At 41.2% G+C, this 22267-nt stretch overlaps 1 protein-coding gene across 11 annotated transcripts in view; it reads right to left on the bottom strand.

Moving 5' to 3' along the window:
• The window catches only part of TP63 (tumor protein p63), a 218428-nt gene that overhangs the window by 4959 nt on the left and 191202 nt on the right, over window positions 1-22267 (bottom strand). For 10 of the 11 annotated variants that reach the window (XM_035710336.2, XM_025425342.3, XM_025425341.3 and 7 more), the window contains 5 exons: window positions 21323-21405; window positions 18756-18892; window positions 4726-4883; window positions 2418-2562; window positions 1011-1104 (listed from right to left, as the gene is read on the bottom strand). In XM_035710336.2, the coding sequence (XP_035566229.1) occupies window positions 1011-1104; window positions 2418-2562; window positions 4726-4883; window positions 18756-18892; window positions 21323-21405 (617 nt within the window). Of the gene's footprint in view, window positions 1-1010; window positions 1105-2417; window positions 2563-4725; window positions 4884-10936; window positions 12351-18755; window positions 18893-21322; window positions 21406-22267 lie in introns of those variants that run through there. The other variant, XM_025425347.3, reaches the window with a different exon arrangement.

Below are 22267 nucleotides of genomic sequence, written 5' to 3'. Positions count from 1 at the left end.
TGCTCAAGGAGGGGAAAGAAGAGATCCCAACTAGAGAAGCAGCAGCAGAGGCAGACAGTATCTTCTTCCACCAGTCCAAAGGGCCCTCTGGAAGCTGGAAAAGAGGATAGTAAACCCCAAAGAGAGCAGCATGAAGAGCAGCCTGGAAGGAAAATCAGATTGCTATAAACCAGAACAATACAAGCTCCCATGTGAGCAGTTCAAGAAGCGGTGAAGGAAGGAAGAAAAAGTTCCCTTCTCTCCAGCTTGCTCCAAAAGACCAAGCACATCAAAGCCAGAGGGAGTGATACTGAGCCCAATTTGATAAACTGAGGCTGAGTCAGGCAAAAGGATAACCCCAAGGTCTCATTATTACTAAAAAGCATGGATGGGACTTGAACCACGACCAGTGATCTTGCTCAATGGTCAGGGATGACTTGGCCCTCTTCTGATAGAATTGAAAATAAATGAACACATGGTTCTGAGAGGAATAGCTGAATCCTCCTTAAGGTCTGACTTTAAAGAAAGGTAGAAGAAGCCAGTTAATAGAGTTAAAGACCAGAAGCTTCCACTTCAGGGCTCTATTCCGGTTCTGTCCTCAACTCATCATGTGAATAATTCTGCTGTGGTCTCTCCATGTTTTAAAGTGAGAATACTATCACTTGCTTCCTTCTAGTCTCACACAGATTAATGAGAACCATCTAAAAAGTTCTCTGAGTTCTTCAGAGGTTATAAATTTCATGGAGGCGGGAACTGGATTTCCTCTTTCCCACTCTGAATAGAGCATTCATGCAACAGACAAGTGTTGGCTGACCTGCCGAGCAGAGGGACTGGTTGCTATGCTCCTCATGTATGTAGGTTGAGGCCTGGGAATCTTTCTAATCTGGTCATGGTTTCCACCAAAATTGAAGATTGAGGGTATGATTAAAAACAAATGTTAAAACCAGGGGGAACTGAACTACTGGGTGGATGTCACCAGAGGGAGAAAAGGAAGAAATAAAACTCAAGAGAAAAGTCTAACAATTACTTACATCCATGGAGTAATGCTCAATCTGATAGATGGTGGTCAGCCCCTGGGTCGTGAAATAGTCCAGACATGATGAACAGCCCAACCTCGCTAAGAAACTGCAGAGGGAGGAGGGAAGAGGAAGGAGGAAACAGAAAAAGAAAGTTCACCCCAACTGCATTGGCGAGATAAAGGAAAAACCCAACATTTTGCCCTGGGATGCCCTACAGGAGAGACTAGGGGCAGATGAGATAAATCTTATGTGGGCCTTGGATTGGAGGTTTGGGGATGGTTAGTGGCTTGAACTTGAGGTCTATAGATATCAAAATCAACTACAAGGATTCGTGCAGAGCAGCGATTTCCAAATAAATAGTGATTGGTGGAATTTTAGGGGTTTAAACGGGTAAGTGCCTTAGGAGCCATTGCAGGGGGTGAAAGGAAGGAGTCCAGTGGTCAGGTTCCCAGCGCTCTTGCCTCCTGCCTCTTCACTTCCAAAAGAGCACCTGTACTTGAATTGCTTTGCATTGGGGGTTCCTGAGAATGGTCCACATGGCTAAGAAACACTGGAGGCCACTATGGTATGAAGTCGTTAGTGCTTTCTGATTTAGGTCCTACGCAGAATCCAGACCCCTCCTTTTAGGAGCTGGCACCATCACAGAGCCCCAGGCTGGGCGGCACAAGCCATGCGCTTTGCCATCTCTCTGACTGATGCTGCCGTGTACGGCGCATCAGTCACACGGGGATCAACACACATTGTTCCAGCAGCCCAATGAAAGGATCATTCTGCACACGAAGCAGGGGCAGGCGATGCACACTAGGCGTGAGATGTGGCACCCGCTCTTGCCTCTGTGGGAAAAGATCTCCCAGGCTTCCTGTATTTCTTTCTTCTGGCTGTGTGAACCCCCCTGCCTGGAGCGTGCCTACTTGGCCTATGGCAAAGCAGCAGCGGCCATCAGGTTCTTGAAAGTCCCCGTGGTTTTTGCAAACACTAGAACTTGTTTATGCACATCCCCTTCCCATGTAACGAGGCCACGGTGGCTGAGAGCTATGAGTCCTGGAGAACGGGAAAGGGAGCAAGATAGCAAGTTTACTGCCCTTCTGGGAACCCCAGCCCTGAGCACCAATTTGAAGGCCATACTGACCATGTAACACTCTGAGGGAGGAGGACGGGGTAAGTGAAGATGGGGGAAACAGGCATGAAAAATGATATGCCTATCAACTCGCATTTTCACTTTTTTTCCCATGAGGATCACAGTGTTTTCCTCAAACACCGCTGACCGCTCCACAGATCAGAGGTAGCAGTGCTGAACTTCCACCATGGGAAGGGCTGTTTTCTTTTCTCCCAACTGCATCATGAGCTCTGACAGTGTCCACCCTCCGCCACCCAGAGTTGCTTAGGCCAGGCCCCCAAGGGCACATGTCGTGGACTCACCTGACAAGGCTGCAATCTGTGGGGTACGGAGGTGGGGGAGTGCAGTGGGAGGTGGATGGCATGGAGAGTGGGGGAGGGAGGGCCTGGGTGGGGCTGAGTCCATTCATGTCTCCAGCCATTGGCATGTGGGTGCCCATCATAGGAACTGAACAGAAGCAGGAGGAACAGAGAGGGTTACTGCCGTCATCAGCACCAGCTTCCCAGTGGTCCATCTTGCCTGGTTTAACGTTACCAAGGGCCTCATTCACCAGCCTTCCTGTTCCGCCTTCTCTCTCATTGCACCCCGTCACTCACCCTACCTCTCGTCCAACAGAACAGTCACCAAACTCCAGACTAATTCCACACTTTGCGACCTTTGCATGTTCTCTTGGGACAATCTCCCCCTGCTTCTCTCCCTGCTTCTATTGCTCTAACTGCTCATTACTCCTGATGTTAACATATTCCTCTTTGCATTTGCTTTCATGGGCTATATCTCTGTCTCTCTCATTGGGCTAATTCCTCAAGCACGGAGATTAAACCTTGTACACTTCTCCGATCCCCACAAACTCTAGCACAGTGCCTGGCACAGATCATATGCTCGGTAAACTGAGGTGCAGTGAACGCACGTGGAGATCTGTGAATGAGAGAGTGACATCTAGAATATTTGTCTGGGGACAGGAGGATTTTTTGCAATATTCAAGAACCATAGGCCTAATAAGGAGGGATGAAATGAAAGATTCCAGCTCTTTCTTATGGCCCATTTCTGAATTGTAGTCAGGGACACAGCAACATGGATTGGTTTTTTACTAAACTACGAACTGGAAACATTTACCTATCGAGAAGAAAAGCTTACTACTGATAATATTTACAAAACAAATTTTGTCTTTGGGTCAACAAAAGAGCAAAGGTACATATCTACAAAAAGGTTAATGCAATTTGCTTTTATTTTAGCAAATACTCATATGCCAAAGAGGAAAGGCCTCTGCCACTAATAGGCCAGCCTGTTGGGAGCATGGGATTATCGCATCTCATCAGTTTTCCCTCTGACTTTGCTGGCGGATATCAAAGACAAATTGTGAAGTGTCAATGAGGAGAAGCAGGCAAACTGTAAGTTACACAAATGTGAAGGAACAAGAGGACTCTAAGATGTCACAAGGAAGAAAATAAAGTAAAAACACACATGGTGCTTTTTCCTTTTACTATCAAAGCAACAGGCCTGTCAAAGGGTGAGGATTTGAGCCTTAGGATGCATTGATCACTAGTCAGAGAGCAGTCTGGCTCTCAAGTCTTTGTTGCCAGACCAGGCAACTGTACCGCATACACTCTATCTCATGTGAATCTGAATGTTTGCCATCAGACCATAGTGTCACAATCCTGCTTCCCTAACTTCTTAAAACAAAAACAAGACCCCTTAGTCTCTTCGAGACAATACTGAAATGCACGTTAAAAGGCTTGATCAGAATAATCAAGGATTTCAAAGGACAAGACCGAGGCCTTGTTTTCTGAGGGCAGTGCTTGGGTTCTGCATCCCTGAGGGTTTTCGACATCCTCCTGCACTTTTACCTCCTTTTGTCTTTCTCTAGTTTGGGCAGCCACTCTGCTAGATTTTGTTCCAGCAGATAAGCTAATTCTATTTACAGCAAAGCTATACAGCAATCGTCATCCATCTGGAGGCCCGATTCTCACAGTAGCCTCTTATGCTTAGTTGATGCGAGGAATCTGCGCGTGAATAAGTGAAAGGGGGATGCCCTCCTCTAGGCCAGCTCCTAACTGACTGTATGCGGGCGGAGCAGACAAGCTGAGAAGGCCAAGATCACAGGGACACAGAACCGTAAGATGTTCATCGTGCAGCGCGGTAATCTTGTGAAGGGAAACGGAGCAGGAGAGCACAGAGGGGACCTGCCCACTGCCCACTGCCCACCATCGCACAGCTCATACTGCCACGGAGTCCAGACTGCCGTCTATGGCTCTGGACTCTGAGGCCTACCACACCATGCAGCCTCCCACCTGCTGGGTATACCCCCTTTTTGCTTTCTCAAAGGAGGGAGCCGGTGGGCCCCTGTCCAGGTTGACAGAAAGTGGACCGTGGCTGTCACACGGATCCTCTTCCCTCCTCTACCTCTACCTCTGTGCTTTGTCACGAATTGCACACTTCAAAAGTAACAGAATGTTCCTCGTGAGAAACTCACGCCCCTTGGCTGTGATCTGCTCTGTCCCACTGCGCCCCTCCTGGGCCCAGGAGCAAGCCTGTCCCCCAACCCGGAGCAGGGTCTTCCCCGGCGCCAGCCCCCAGGACCCCCAAGGAGCAGCAAAAGGGAGGCGCTCTTACTGTTGGCTCCCATGCCGTCGGGGATGGTGGTGGGAGTGAGCGCGTTGCGCTGCTGCGGGTTGATCAGCTGGCTCACGGACGGCAGCTTGTTCATGCTGTTCATTTTGTTCAGAGGTGGGGAGCTGTTGCCGTACGTAGACTGAGACTGCATCGAGGTCCTAGGAACACAGACACGGGAAGGATGGTGAGCGTGTGACACTGATGAGGTGGGACTGGTCAGACTCCACAGGCCTCAGATGAAGCTGGGCCTTGAACTCTATACGCTTGCAAAAATACTCCTCAGAGCCCTACCACAAGAAGTTATTTGTGTCTCCACCTGAGAACGTATTTATTTTTTCTTTTTAATGAGGAAGGGATTGCAAGGCTATCATCAAATCATATTTTTTTTTTTTCCTGCATGTATGGAGTACAAAGTTGAATGTTTTCCTAAAGAATCTCTGTTGGTTTTTTTTTTTGGAGGGGGGGGTGTAATTGCATCTTGTTTCTGCCTCTCTATTTTTTTTCCTCCATCCCTTTCTCCTCTCTTGCCCTGCAAGTCAAACAAGCTTGAAAATCAATAAGGGAAAAGAACTTGGTGAAGACCCACAGGCTTATGAAAGACATGCAGATGCCAATTTCAAACTGCAGCTGAGGCCCTTTCATTTGCAGCCTCCTGGGCCATTTGGAAGAGGCAAAAAATAAGGGCAAAGCCAATCACACGAGGAATTTTGGCAGCACAACCAGCTGTCACACGGAGGGCCCCATTGCAGAAACGTGCTTTCTCAGCTTAGATGTTCACAGGCCACGAGAGAACCCACGGGGAGGCCAACAGCCTCTCCACACAGGAGAAGCCTGGAGCCCAGACAACTATTCTATTGACTTTTGACAAGTCTCCTGGGAGACAAAGGGAAAAAAAAAAATCTGTTCAGCATAACTTCAATTTGGAAATTTACTGGGATTGGTTGGTCATATGATGCATTATATTACATACAATATTCCCTACTCAACTTCTATCCCTCACTTTTCCTCTGATTGTAGAACCAGTAATTTCTACTATAATCATAGTAGGAGAGAGCATTAGAAAATCAAAGTTTAAGACTCTCTCTAGCAGATATTAGAAACCATTGTTCCCTGGGTGGGCCACGAAACATCTTTGCATTTGTTTTCTCACAGGAAAGCCATATGAACTAAATACATATAGAGCTGGATGTTAGAGGTAGAAAAGCTGGTAGGAAACAGTCCCATCTGTGAGATGTTCATAGACTAGTGGGTACATGGGGATAACAATCCAACCTACCTTGTAGGGTATCGAGAGAACTGGAAAGGAGAAGATGAAGAACTTTATAGACTATATGGAATTTGTAGTGAATAATTGCTGTGACCACAGAATGAAGACTGGGCTTGAGCCTGTTTCTAACTCATGGTGAGAAACATTCCCCCCTTTTACAATCGTCCAATAAAATGCATTATTTTCTGTATCTTTCCTCTCTGCAGCCATATTTGTAGTAGTGGACAGAGGAAAAATAAAGTTTTCTGAGTTTTATTACAGATCTATAAAATACAAAATTTTGAGGGCTGTTTAAATGGACCCAGGTTCCAGACAAACATAATATAGTAATGTCTGAAAGAATAATAAAAGGTGGCTCTAGCATTTGAAGGCTACAATAGGACTACACTTGGGCTTTGAAGCTGCCGCTCTGCATTCTCCATAATTACACAAAACAGGGAAGGCTCCATTCCTTATCACTGGAGAGCCACAGCTAGAGGAATTCAAACAATATGCTGCGTACACATTTGCATAAATAAGTATGACAGTTGATGTACAATTAACAATTCAGCTGCATTTTACAATTACTGATTTTAAGGTAGGAGGGCATTGATTTTTCTCTTTAGACTTTTTTTAAGAACTCACAAAATTATAGGTCCATATCATATAAACAGGTGTTTATATAGTAAGTCCTCCCAGTTCAAGACACTTCAGATTACTAAGTTCTCCTTTATCCATTTTCTGAGTGATTGCCACATCCCTATGGAGGAGAACATAGTGTGGCGGGCAGAGATGAACAGCAATTATTACGTCTGTTTTACATAGGTGTAAAACATAAGGTCCTAAAAACAAATGTACATAAATCCATACTAGTAAATGATGAGTTGAAAGGTCTCTTGGCTCCTAGTCCAAGACTTTCTTTCTTTTATTCTATGGCAACTTCCCAGAAATAAGACAGTAGTGTGCAGTGAGTTACAGAATCGAGACATGGGACACCTGGGTGGTTCAGCGGTTGAGCGTCTGCCTTTGGCTCAGGGCATGATCCTGTATTCCTGGGATCAAGTCCCGCATCAGGCTCCTTGCATGGAGCCTGCTTCTCCTCCCTCTCTGCCTGTGTCTCTGCCTCTCTTTCTGTGTCTCTCGTGAATAAATAAATAATTTTTTTTTAACAAATGGGTGAAGTGGTAAGAGGAATGTAGATGACCAATGTATAGTTGGGGCAAGGGCTATAGCGAAGGCAGCCTCCCCAACTATCATCGAATCCACTCCATCCCTGCATGGAAGCCTTGCATTAAGAGTCAGCACTTTGGATATACTGAGGAACATTTGTAAATCCAAATGGTCTTAGAGAAGTACGGAAAAGCACGGGATAAGGCAGCCAAGAGTTGCTTTGCCAGGTACTTCTTCTCTTTGCCCACAACAAAGTACCTAAGATGCCAGGGTATTCAGACACCAGAGACAGGTTGGTCTTCTATAACCTAAAGGGACCTCTTTCTCTCTCATTCCCCAAAATCAGTCAAATGCAATCAAGAGCTAATGGAAGCACTGCTTGAACCACTGATGTCCATCATTAGGAAAATAAAAATATGTTTGAAAGCTTTGCATTTTCCCGGACTCTTTATTATAATACATTCCTGCTTCCAAATCATTTTTAATATTTTTTAAGGTTTTATTTATTCATTCATGAGAGACATAGAGTGAGAGAAAGAGGCAGAGACACAGGTAGAGGGAGAAGCAGGCTCCATGCAGGGAGCCCGACATGGGACTCAATCTTAGGTCTCCAGGATCCCACCCTGGGCTGAAGGCGGCACCAAACCGCTGAGCCACTGGGGCTGCCCTCCTTCTTCCAAATCCTAAACATCCCTTCTCTGTTTTGTTTTTGTGGGTCTTTATTTTTTACCATTTTATTAGGTCACTATTATGAGCAGCTTTAACTAGTTTAGGAAGTTAGCTCAAAAACCACAGATGAACAAAGAAGGAACATGAATTCTGGAGTCAACCAAAACATCCAGGTTTAGATGTTTAGGTTCTAACTTACACAAATTAATTGATCTGGCATAAAATAATTGACTTCGGATGTTATGTACAGTCTCTGGAGTCTCATTTCCTTAATCTGTAGATCAGATATTATACTTATTCTAGAAAAGGTGCTATGAAGACTAGCATGAAATAATATGGAAATGATACAGAAACAACTGAAGTGTCCACTGAAATGTGAATGGATAAAGATGTGATGTATGTATAGATAACTCTATCTATTTATCTATATAATAGAATATTACTCAGCCATAAAAAGAATGAGATCTTGCCATTTGTGACAAAATGAATGGACCTAGAGGGTATTATGTAGGGTGAAATAGGTCAGATAGAAAAAAAAAATATTGCATGATTTTACCTATATGTGGAACCTAAAAGTAAAATTAATGAACAAATGAAACAAAACAAAAATAAGTCCATAAATACAGAGAACCACCTGGTGGCTGTCAGAGGGGAGGAAGGTTGAAGGGATGAGCTAAGTAGGTGAAGGAGATTAAAAGTTACAAGCTTCCAGTTATAAAATAAATGTCTCAGGGATGTAAAGTACAGCATAGGGAATAGAGTCAATAATACAGTAATAACTCTGTATGGTGACAGATGGTGACCACACTTAACACGGTGAGCATTCTGTAGTGTATATAAATGTCAAATCACTGTATTGTACACCTGGAATAATATAATATTGTATGTGAACTATACTTCAATTTAAAAAATAATGGATTTGTAAAAATAATTTAAAAATAAAAACTTAAATGATATTTCATTCTTTATGGAAAAAAATGATTAAATTAGATTACGTAAGAGCCCTGGACGTTGTCGTATAATTTATAGATGCTCAAGAAACAATGGTTCATTTAACTTTTACCCTGCAGGATCAAATGTTTCATACTCTAGTGTTTGGTCAAGGGGATGAGAGGCATCAGTTAAACAATTAACAGAAGGAAGTGGCAAGGATTCTCACTTGAACAAATCCAGGATTTAGGTTGAGTGGATGAAAGGGGACAAGAGAGTGCAAACAAGTAAAAAATTCTGAATGCCTCTCATTTAATGTGGAAGAGAGGGTTAAAGACACAGGGAGCATGGTCAGGCCAGTCTGTTTATTATTCAGCTTGCAATGTCTGAAATACAAAGAGCATTCTGATAAGCTCTATGTACCACAGAAAAAGGAGCGAAGCTGAATAAATCTGTGACCAATTTAAAGGCCTTGAAAAACCACCTTTTTTCCCTCTTTACACATATAATGTTATGTTATAGTTCTTGAATGTACAATCCTAAAGATTACTGGGGAATTTGAAGAGAAGGAAAAAGTGTTCAAGGACAACAGGACCTGTAGCACTATGAGTTTTTTACCCACTATTCCCCAACACACACACACACCCCAAAACTGAAAAAAGTGAGAATATAACTATCCTCAGAAAAACAACCAGGTGTCAGTTCAGACTGTTTTCTCTAGAGGAGTACTAGATTTTTCCAGGAATCCAACATAACAGAAATATAGAAAGGTATACTTCATGTATTTCTAGTTTTGAAGAGAAATCCTGAAAAAGTCAAGTCCCAATTCTTAATTCTAATGACTCAGTCTTCTGTGTAGATTGCTTAGAATAAAATTCAGTATCTCAGAGCTATAAGTGACATTTAGATCATCCAGGATTAAAAAATAGTTTTCCTGAATCCAAGCCTAGTGACTATTTATGTGACAGAGAGTCCAAATGCTTGAAAAGACACAAATTCAAAGTCATCTTCTCTGACTTGCTGATGATACCTATAATTCAAGAAAAGGATTCTTCTTCTTTTATTTTATTTTTTCCTTAAGTCTCCCATTGCTAGTTAAAAAGTAACTCTTTAGTAGAACTGGTGATACCCCAGGGTAAATCTATCTCAGTAAACTATTTCTGGAGTGCAGAATCTGAGGAGGGAAAGTGATACTGTAGATAAAGCAAAACACCTATATGAGAAAGGTCAAAAAAAGGGAAGCCATGTAACTTCAGAAAAGGTGGTGTTCCTCCTCAAAATTTTGTCCACTACTGTCCTGCCTGTAACCTTACTCTCTAGCTGGGTAATCTTGCTTTTTAAATAAAAAGGCATCATTGATTCTCTAGATAGATCAACTATAATTATAAAATATTTTCCATTAGTTCAAATATATTAATTTATATGTCACTATTAAAAACTTACATAAAAATGGGGTGAAAGAAAAAAACTTGTGACAGAAAAGGCAAATGTTAAAAAAACTAAACATATTCACTAACCCTTTTAGGGATTTGTGAACCCCTTGAAAGACGATTAGAAAGTTGTTACCCTTATTGAAAATACCTTGCCAATATAACGAGCTTATCTGATTTTACTAATATGCTTTTATCTCAAATATAAAAATATTTTTATTAAGTATTTTTAAAGCTATTACATTAATTATTTTTATTCAGAAACAATGGTTTTTGAAGCATTTAAAAACAGTTACTCAAAGATCAGAACATAGTGTAATTTTTTAAAAAATGGACAGTTGGTTCCATTACATATTTCTGGATGAATATTAGCTAATGCCTACATCACAGAAGCCAAATAATTTAGTAAACCTGGATTTGATTTAAGTTTGGCAACCTAAGTTATAGCTTGAGACTTGTTCAGAGACGTGGACAAATGATACCATAGTGCCTGACTCCTTATGATGAAATCAAACACCCATGGGGCTAAAATATATTTCAAGTTGGTGTAGGCACTGAAATGTATTTTTAGGACTGATGACCTTAATTCAGAGCATCTTAAGTAAAAACACCAAATACTGACAGAAGTGGAGACAGAACCAGTGACTATTCATTATTCTTGTTCTTTAGACTTCCACGTGGTACAGCAAGCACTCAAATGTAAATATTCTAGTATTTAAGGAATTAAAAAAAAAAGGAAGAGAGACAGAAAAGAAAAACTGCAAGATGAACCAAGATGCAAAAGTTTATTGAAAATTAAAATCACACATCCATAAAGCAACAGCCTCAAAAACAAGAAATCATTGCTGTGATAACACAGAATAAAGGGCCGGTGATCTGGTGTGGGGAGACATAGGGGAAGATTTTTAAAGTCTTCATACAATGACTTTTAAATACATTTTTAAAATGGAAAGAAATAGATTCTCTAAACTCTTTGAGGAAAAAAAAAATCAGCTACTCTTTCCATCTTTAAGTTTCAGACCAGCAGTGTTGATTTTAACGTGTGTCTGCTTGGAAACCACTTAAATCAAATGTAAGTGTCGTGGACAAAGGAGTGTGAACAGTGCCAGCAATATAGCTAGTTATATGTAAGGACTGAGATATAGGGGCCCCAATAAACAAATTAGTCATAGATTTGGTGGAAAGGACTTTGAACTCCATTTTGGCCATTGAAAAATGGTCTATAACTGCCTGGAACAATATTACAGGGGTGGTTTTACCCTTCTATTAAAATGACAAAATAGGTTTATCTGCCTTGGGGTCTAGACAACAGCTTTGGGGGTAGGGCTCCAGGGTTTCTGTAAGCAAGGAAGACCATCATATCAGATGCCAACAAGGTGGCAGTGGTAGGATCTGACACAGTGTTCATGAACTTTCTATCTACATATGAGGGGAGGAGACTGATAATGCAAATTCTCAAAAAGAAGAAAAGAACCATCTCCCCACATTGGCTACTTACAGTAATTATCGTCTCTCTGCCCAGCAGTATACTTGACACCTTAGTGTGCTACTATTTGCAATATTATTGCATGACCAGCATTAAAATGGCCTGAGGCTCTTAATCGCCTACAATTTTCTTATGCACAGACAATAACAACTTTTTTTTCCTTTTCTTAAAAAGACATTTTAAGTTTGAGACCTGCTCAAAAAGCTTCTTTATGAGTTTTAGAAACACAACAGAAAGTAACAGAAAAGGGTTCCACTAACCATCGTAATGCCCCTCTTTCCAACCTGAGCCCCTCCCTTCTAAGAAAAAACACAAAAGCTCACGGACAAACACAGGGGTTCCTGACTGCCCAGTGCTAGATCTAAGGATGCAGAATCTGCAGAAAATGTCCTTTCGTGTAAGTTTTGAGTCCCTTCAAAAGATTTTCTTACTAGTGGCTGTGTGCCTTCAAGCAGTGGGGTCTCTGAGCCAAAGTGTCTTCAAGTCCTGCTTACGAGGGCTCGACACACACGCACACGCGCGCACACATACGTACATGGGAACATAAGAAACACACACTCAAAATACAGATACGGGGCTCTACGGGTACACTGATCGGTTTGGAGGGCTGGAATGTCTAAAGAAGACGTCAGACTGTTTCGGGGTTTCTCTCCGGGACTCCAGAAGCTCATTCCTGAAGCAGGCTGAAAGGAGACTGCAGAGAGGAACCAGAGAAAAAGGAGAGGTGAAGGCTTTGGACTTCATATATCCACATCAACTGAATACAGAAACGCCCTCCTACCTTCATGATCACAGAAAGACAGAAGAGAATGCCTAGAAAGCTGTTTCTGCTTCTTCCTCATCATCCTCCTTTAAAATTTCTCAGAGAGGACTTCTCAAGATTTTTATGAAATGAGAGAAGGCAGTGGTAGTTAACCAGAAAATCAGAATCACCTGTGTAACTTTGAAAAAATCCTAGATCCCTCAGAGACCAGGCTGGGGCCCAAGCAGATATAGTTTTAACCAGTTCCACAAGTGATTCAGTTGAGGACTGCTGTGTCAGGGTAGGTCATGGTACTTAGTAAAGTGTTTGGCACATTGGACTCAATGAATTGAAAAATAATGCAGAGACAAGAATTAATTTTAATCTTTGGGAAAATGTCATCGGCCCAATTATGACACCTCATTATTGTTCCTGTCTAGCCTAACTATGAAGCATGAAGAAATATGATCTTATCAATCTGGGGGCTGCATCATCACCCACTTGTAAAGAACCTTTAATGAGCATTTTGTATGTGCCCAGAATGAGATGGATAAATACCTTAATCCTTTCAGTCACAAACTTGGCCTACAAATGCACATATCAAACTCATGAAAGCAACTTTTACATAATTAAGAAATCAATTATGCCACAAGGATGCCAGGAACAAATCCTTTTATTTTGCTAAAGATTGCACAACCCCATGATCTGTTTGGGAATTATTTCCCAGATGGCTTTTGAGTCACATTTGGTTATTCCTTGCAAAGGAACAAAGCCATTTTTACCTGCTTAGGGCTGGAATTCAGTCAACCATCCTCACCAGCAAGGACTGAGATCATCTTAAAGAATGTGCCAGCATACAAATTAGCAGGGAAGCAATTTATTCTCAGGTAAAAAACTATAGCTTGGACTTCTTGTTTGGATGTTATACTTTGAGGCCTCTCCTGGAGCAAGGGGCTGAATGAGACAACATGCAGAAATCATGTTTTCGTTATGATAAGAGTATATGGACCATAGGGGTTCAAACACTGAGACCTAGAGGTGAGATTTGTAGTGCAATGAGATATGACAACCTAGAAAAGTGATTTAATCTACCTGAATTTAATTAGTCTGAGTTTTTTCCTCATTACCAATTCAAAGCTAATAACTCTCTGCCCTAACAACTGTCTAACACAGCTGTGAAATTCAGAAAGTAACGCTGTGTAAACTATAAAAGCTGTGCAGGTCCCTTGACCTATAAGGTTGAACCAAATGAAACTGTCAATATCCACCTATTTTCATCTATGAGACTGGCAATTTCAAACTAATACTCTGGACATGTGAATGATTTCTAAATCAAACTTAGAAATATGGTCTAAACTACACCTATTGATGAGATAGAGATTTGTGTATTCTCTCTCTCTCTCTCTCCCATATTGATAAAGCCAAAAATACTGCTAGCTTCCCCCTCAGCTATGCAATCTGAGGGAATGTTATCGATATTCTTGGAGAAAGTCATAGCCAAAAGAGCTTAAAGAGATAAGACTTCATACTGAAAGGATAAATACCAACTGATACAAGAGACCTAAAAGTGACCACAGATGCTTGCTTTAGTTTTACTACTATAAGTTTCTTAACTAATGAAGCAGACAAAGCATTGCAAAGAGCTGTGTCTTCCAAATCTGACTGTCATCGTAGCTTTATTATGAGCTGACCATGAAATCACAGGTGTTATTCACTGGGTCTCCATTTCCCTAGCTATGGTATGATGAGATTAGAACTATGACCCTGAAGATCCCATTCTACTCCAGTATTCTCTGACCTGCATTACTGATCATCTACAATCGTCAAGGGATAATCAAGGACACCCTTAGGAAACATTAGGGGACTCTTAGGATGTCACATATTTGTGTTACGATTCAAATAAATCCATCCGGTAGAAACTAAAAAAATAATTTTCCAGGGGAAAATAAGAGTTAGACTAAGTAAAATTTTAACAAAAGGATATTGGCCTGAGATTAGAATGGAAGCCAAGAAGGAGGATAAACTACAGGAGAAAATGAAAAAGTAATACTCTTGGTCCAAAGTGCGCACATCAAAAGATTGCTAAAAAGGTCTCAAGCAGCTTCTGTAAAATTGTCTTAAGAGCCAATGTCCCTTGAAAATGTGAAGGCAAGGAGTCTAATGTTAAGAGTGGGTCTAGTTTGTCCTCTCACTAGATTCTGACTCCAGAAACATAACTCCAGATGTTTATTCCAATGAGAGCAAATCAACTAAACTCAAATTTCTTGGTAAATGGTATAAAGCCTCCTTATATCTATAACAATTTGATTCACGAAAACTCAATGTGCAACTTATCCTCCATAAAGCCTATGATCATGAAGGTAGCTGAAGGGATTTTTGCAAAAGGAAAACCATGCACAAATAAAAAGCAAGCAGAGAGAAAACACACAGCAAGAAACTAATAGAAGTAATTCAACTGAAAATATTTTATTGCCGCTTAGTAGAAACTGTGTATTTCCTTCCCACTAATTTTTCCTCTACTAAAAAGAAAAGCACAAAATTGATCCCTTACCAGCATAAAATTGGTCTATATTTTTGGAAAGGAAATCACAGGCTATTATAGGCATTTTCCAAGCTGATTTATTCTTTTCAAATGATTGCCAGGGAATTAGATTTCCATTTTTCTTTGTCTAGTCATTCATGCTCTTTTTTGGAGATTTGCATGAAAATAAAGAGAGCTGGAAAAAAAAAAAAAACCCAGGAGAAGAACACAGCAACTGGAGAATTTATAGAGATGTGTATCAATCATTGGAGGCCGTGTATATATGACATAACAAAGGCAAAATTAGACCAAATGTCTGTATTTTGCAAAGATTTCATTTTGCAGTCTGCCACATTTCCATGCACAAATCATCACACTGAAGTTAGCTCTTGTACACTGGGAGATAACAACTCAAAAACATGCAATAATGCTTTTAAACGGATACCCCAGGGAACTATGAGGCTCTGCTCCCTCACTATTTATCTGTTGCTACACTTGCAGAAAAGGGACAATATGTTTCTAATATCTTTTGGGCTTTTGAAAGTAACACAATTTTAATATGCATTTTCTTCTTTGATGAAATAGACTGCTTTATGAAATATGAATTATAAGATAATTTGCCTTCAGAGCAGTGCCAGCCATCCAGACTAAGCACTGGATAACTCATCACATGTGAACATAGGGTTCTGTATGTTCATGTACACCATGCAAACAAACACAAATTTCCCAAGCCCCCGACTGACTAAGGCAGATCTTCTTGCTTATAAAATCTCTAGAAGCGTGTCACTAAATGATTCCTTTTATGGCGTGATCTAGAGGAGTTGTTTCAAATTGTCTTATTAACTTACACAATGCTCAGAATGAATTTGCAGAGCTTTCTTAAGATTCAAAAAGTGGTCTGGTTAGGAATTCACCATGAATTTGTAAACTATGGGAAGGTAGGAACTTCCTCTTTCCCATCTTTATCCTTAATGCTTCCCCGTAACAGATATTTAATAAAAAGTTTGTTACATGAATAAACTATTCCAGTCTTAACCCTATTTTGTGTCTGGATGGGCATGCCTAATTTTCTCAGACAAAAGAGAGCTCTGTTAAAGGGTGTCGTTTTGTCAGATACCGAAATAGCACTTTAAAAATCACTGTAGGCTTTCTTAAACATTTTCATACCTCTCTAAAAGTAGATGATACGGGATATAAGATATATCTATTTACATTTTATCAGGCATTCCAAATAAATACAGCTTTAAAAAAAATTCTAAGCCTAGGGACTCCTGGGTGGCTCAGCGGGGGAGCATCTGCCTTTGGCTCAGGTTGTGATTCTGGGGTCCTGGGGTCAAGTCCTGCAGCAGGTTCCCTGCATGGAGCCTGCTCCTCCCTCTGCCTGTGTCTCTGCCTCTCTCTCTCTCTGTCTCATGAATAAATAAATAAAATCTTAAAAAAAAAATCTAAGCTTTCAGGGGGCCTGGGTGGTTGAGTAGGTTAACCATCTGCCTTTGGCTCAGGTCATGGTCTCAGGGTCTTAGCATCGAGTCTACCTCAGTCTTCCTGCTCACCGAGGAGCCTGCTTCTCCCCCTCCCTTCTGCCCCAGTCTCCCTGCTCATGCTCCCTCTCGCTATCTCTGTCCCTGTCTCTCTCTCATAAACAAACAAATAAAAACTAAGCCTTCAGAGGCAATGAAGGAAGATCCACTCATTTACCTAGAACAAGAACTGGCAAACTATAGTCAATGGGCCAAACCTGGCCCATAGGCTAAGAATGGTTTTTACATTTTTAAAATGTATGAAAATTTAGAGGAAGAATTAGTTCATGATATGAAGTTATATGGAATTAAAGTTTCAGTGTCCATAAAAAGTACCAGCCCCTCTCACTGATTTAACATATTGTGGTTGCTTTTGTGCTTGAGGCAGAACTAGGTAGCTAGTTGCAAGAGACCATACGGACCAGAGAGCTGAAGATGTTTACTACTGGTGTTTCACAGAAAAAAAAAAAAAAAGTTTGTCAACTCTTGTGCTAAATGGTCAGATTTTCTAAACCACACCACTCAATAAGTATCAATTTGGCCTGACCTGACAGTACTGTTCCTGTTAGTTGGAAAAAGATTATCATGGAGTAACGAGTTCTGCATGATATGCTACTATATAATGCTTCTGAGGTCATTTTGGTGAGCCAAACATTTCCAGAGAGAACTAGAGGCAATTTGGGAGTGTTTCTTAATACCATCACTTGCATATTTCCCTCTTAAGAGAGAGGCACTTAAAAAAAAAAAAAAAAAAAAAGAGAGAGGCACTTATCCTCTCTCTTTAAATGTAAATGTAAATGTAAATGATGTTACAGGTCTGTTTCTTTGATCCCTGCTGTAAGATTGTTCAAGAACTAAATCAGTTTTACACTTGAATATATCCTAAATAATATATAGGATTGGCAATGGGAATTTTGTCTGCAACCCCGAGTCTCATTCTTTTGGAATACTCTGTCTCCCCAAGAAACCTCCTGATTAAACTTCCCACTCAGCCTTACCATAAAACCTTCTAATTATGATTTGCAAAACTTTCATGCTCAAAGTAAATGGTGAGATCCCTTCCAGGCAAAAAAGGTCTTAAATGTTCAATGAGCCTGAAGTCATTTAAGGGAGAGCACACTTGTTTTCTGCCCCTCTGCTGCCCACCCTGTACCCCATAGCCAACAGGTGCTCAGAGATGCTTCTTGACTATCACATATGCAGTCCAACTCCTCAGTTGCACTTATGTTGATTAAAAAGAGAATGAGGAGCCCTCTTTCTTACATTTTCCATGGCTCTCTATAGCAGCTAATAATATATCAGAAAATAACCATTATTTACTGTTCATTTACATTTCTATTATAAAAGACAATCTTTGCCTTCGGCAAGATGATTTGAGCTTTATTCCCTCTTGTCTGAGGAGTAGAGCCCCAATGTTTGGAATACTTAAATGGGCCCAAAATGTATACATTTTACATTATCTACAGAGACTTTGCCAATATTTCCAATATAGACACTTACTTGAGCTAACAAGTGATTATTCTTAACCACAGAAGGGTTAAGTATCAACAGACTTAATTTGATAACTTTCCTTTCTCCCATAAGAACTATTCTATTCTGATTATTCACAAATTAGTATCATCAAAGATGCTCAAGACTCAAGGTAAAAATTAACATATAAATATATACATCGCATGTATATTCTAAAATGGTTGCCAAATGTGGCCCAATTTATGTAAAAATGTATTGCTGGAAGATAACCAAGAACAGAGATGCTAAATCATGGCAATTAGATTCTGCTTTGACCTTTTGCATCCACACAGCTTTCTAATGAGCGTGTGTTAGGTCTCAGAATCCTCCACAGAGCTCTCACAGAAGCCACATATCGCAAAACCTATGTGTTATTCCCAGTCTACAGTGGTTTTCCCAGAAGTGGATTGTGCGTATCTCAGGCAAGGTACAGGCCAATCCATTGGGAGGAGGGAAGATCACATGTTGTTAAATATACACATTATGGCTAGAATAGAGTGGGTGCTCAAAACTCTTCTATTGATAGGTGTGTGTGGATGAGGGGTTGAGAGAACAAACTCTTTGCAAGTCTCTGTAATTCATCCAAAATGGTTTAGCATCAATTTCAGAAGCTGGGTGGACCTTCTCAAGGCTATGGAAAGAAACCTAGAAGGCTGTTAAAACTGAACAACGAGCTCATGTGAACCTATGATGTTCTGCTGTCTCACAGCCTCACCTTCTACATCCCCCATCCAGCACCCCACTTCTGATGCAAATGAACGGTCACGCTTACTCACGCCTCCTAAGAGGACACATCGACACACTCACTGTTTCTGCAGCAAATGCTGGTGCTGCTGCTGCTGCTGCTGCCTGTATGTCTCGATCGTGTGCTGAGGCAGATACTGCATGAGCTCCAGGGACTCCTTGATCTTCAGCAGCATCTCATAGGTCTCGCGGCCCCTCACCTACGTGCAGACCATAAGGAAAGAGAAAGGGGAAATGAAGAACTCTAGAACAGCCGGCAGTACAGTCAGTCCTCCTTATCTGTGGACTCCATGCTGACGCATTCACCTGTTTACTAACATTCATTAAGGTGAAAACCAATACTGGCATTGCTCTGTGATCATTCACAGACCCACGGAGTGACCGCCGCAGCCTCGCAGGCATGTTCCCAGCTCCAGTGAAGAAGGCCATGCTCTGCTGTCTTGTTCCAGCTTTCATGTTGCAAATAAGTGTCCTTTCCATGGTCTATTTAGTGCCACATTTTCCACATTTTCTTCCTTCCTTCCTTCCTTCCTTCCTTCCTTCCTTCCTTCCTTCCTTCCTTCCTTCCTTTTTTTCTTTCCTCTTTCTCTCTCTCTCTCTCTCTCTCTTTTTGGGGGGGAACCTGCTCTTTAAACTGGTCCCCAACAGTAGTGCTGAAATGCTGTCTAGGATTCTAGAAGGCTGTGATGTACCTTATGGAGAAAATGTATAGTAATAGCCTCACTTAGGGCAGGAGTTACAGTGCTGTTGGTCATGAGTTCAGTGTTAATGAATCAATAGTATATATTACATAAAGTGTCCCTAAACAGAAACAGACATCAAGCAAGGTTATGTACTGATTGGTGGCTGAAGATGTTGTGAGCAGAGGCTCACATAAACTTAATCCCGGATTTCCTCAGGAGCAATGATTCTATACTGGTTAGAACAGCATTTGCGGTGATTTTATAAGAAGTAACTACCAAAAGTAAGGAGAAGTAACTGCTATTAACTATCTCTGGAAAGACAGAAGTTTTCAGCTAAGGTAAAATATGTTTCTCTCTTTAAGAGAGTCTTAAAGATTTTTAAGAAGGTTTTTAAAAACCTCACATAGAAGGTTTTATATGAGCAGGACTAGGACTGCAGTGAGGCAAGTAGGGCACATGAGCACTTGCAGGGTCCCGAGAGCGAGTGCCTATTTAATTTCTGCACCCTAGGCATTTTGCTTGCTCACCCCTGCCCCCCGCAGAGAGGCAGGATTAGTCAGAATTTAGAAATGGAAAGGTTTTCTCTACTGTATGTCAGGTTGATTCCTACTTATCCCAGCTCTGTGGTCACCTCTGCAAAGCTTCCCTGACCTCTGTCTTTGGGTGAGCGTCTGTCCTTTTTCTATGTCTTCCTATGGCATCATGCCCAGCTCTGCTGAGGTATTTATTTCATTACATTCTGTCTCCTTGCTAGGAGGCAAGCTCTTTGAAGGTAAAAATTATATCCCACTGATCTCTAACTACTCAGGCCCTAGCATATTTGCCACCTAACAGACACCAACTAAAATCATGCTCGATTAAAAGGTTTTTTTTTAATTCATACATTCCAGTTTGGCAATTCTTCACTAAACATAAAATGTAGCTGATCACAAGCTACCTCCTTCCTTAGGACAAATTGAAATTTCGTTAGAAAGAGCTTTTCCAGGGGTTCCTATCTCAGCAGCTGAAAACATATTTAAGTCTTTTGGAATACTTAGTATTTTAGGATAATGTCCAACAAAGTTCACAAGTCCATTTCCATATGTAGCCTGAGAAAAAAGGACACTGAGAATCTTGGCTAACTCACTGTCTCGTTGTTGTTTTACTAGCAAGCAGCCTATTGCCCTGAAGGTCAGGGCCCAAGGAAGGTAGGGAAGCAGGTGTGGCACACCCAAACCTGTTGAGTTGCTTTAACTTCAATACAAAGGTGGCACCTCCCAGGCAAATCTCCTGGTCCTGCTTTCCTGGGTCTCAGGTAAGTTAAGATGGTGTCTAGGGTTTTGCTGGTTACCAAGACTTTGCTGCCACTCTAGATGCCAAAACCTAAGGTGATAAGAATCCAATCATAGTCTAAAAAGGGAACCTTAGTCACCTTCAGAGGACTCGTTCCTTGTAGGAATGAACAGTGCTCTTATACAACAACTGGGCTGAGTCTTCTGGCCATTCACATATAACTGAGGAGTCTGTCTCGCATGGCTTTCTTTATACCATTTCCTCAAAGAAATCACAGTCAAGTCTAAAATTGCCATACTGTCAAATCTGTGAGCTCCTTCTGACAAAATCTCAGTCTTGGCCATAGTATGGTATGGCCACACTGTCTAGGGTAATCCTATCATTCTTAAATAATGAACTGCAAATTAATTTTAAATATTTGGGTAAGAAAATTATATCAGAAGAATAGCTTTGACTGGGTGAATAGGTAGAGGAGCCTATGCTACTGACACACGTCAAGACAGGGGAAGAGAGGGATCATTTCCTGATTTTTCAAACAATACATTCTCCCTCTTTTACCTCCCTAATCACCCTCGTCCCTTTCTCATTGTCACAGATAATAAGATGACAACAGAGGAGAAGCTCATTCAGAGAAGGCAAAAATGAAGCAATTGTGAATACTCAAGGGAGACTCACTGGTAAGTATAACAGCTCATCATCTGGGGACCTCCGTTTCTTAATGGATGTCATCTGGATGCCATGTGTGTTCTGACGAAAAGCTGGTGGAGGAAAAATGCAAGTTTCATCCTGGGAACAATTCTGAAGCACTAATACATTTATTAAACAGACAGTAGCCTCAGCAAACCCATGAGATTAGAGTTTCCAGTCCTAAGCATCCATTTACTTGGTGATAACTGCATTTACATTACGCCTAACAATAATGAGGCGGGAGGGGGGAAGAGAGGAGGAGGAGTAAGTAGAAGGAAGACATCCGGAAAGCTGGAAAACAGCCTTTGGCCTAAGTGGTGCTGCAGGAATCCAGCATCTTGCTGGCGTGTGTCTGTGAACAGCTGTTAAGGAAAGGAAGATAAATTGGTTTGGTGTTTTATTTTTCAGATCATTTATCTTCCAAGGAGGTGAATGTGTGTCGTAGAAGTTGTCTTGCCCATGCATCCAGCTTGTGTGTTCAGCCCTCCCATGGTGGAGCATGCATCACATAACTTCCAGGACCCTTTGGTAAAGTGAGTGGATGCAGCTCATAAATCCTAAGGGTTTCCAACATTAGGAACCACACCCAGGGTCCAGGAGATAGAAATGATCCTGTTTTGCCAAAGTTCAGATAATCTATTGTTATTAAAAGTTATTAATTTATAGGTAACTGAGGTGGTCAGGGAAGCATATAGAAACTATGCCACCAGACAGACTCAAGAGCAAAATTAGGGTAGAGATAGATTTATACATATATGTACGCAGTGTGTGTACGTATGTGTATATATACACATACATATATACTTTTTAATTAATTAATTAATTAATTAATTAATTTATTTATGATAGACATAGAGAGATTGAGAGGCAGAGACACAGGAGGAGGGAGAAGAAGGCTCCATGCCGGGAGCCCGATGTGGGACTCAATCCTGG

This window comes from Canis lupus, chromosome 34 (genome assembly GCF_003254725.2).
Source record: "Canis lupus dingo isolate Sandy chromosome 34, ASM325472v2, whole genome shotgun sequence".
Taxonomy (NCBI): domain Eukaryota; kingdom Metazoa; phylum Chordata; class Mammalia; order Carnivora; family Canidae; genus Canis; species Canis lupus.
Note: the sequence above shows the minus strand (reverse complement) of the source record. Positions and strands in the feature narration are given on the sequence as shown.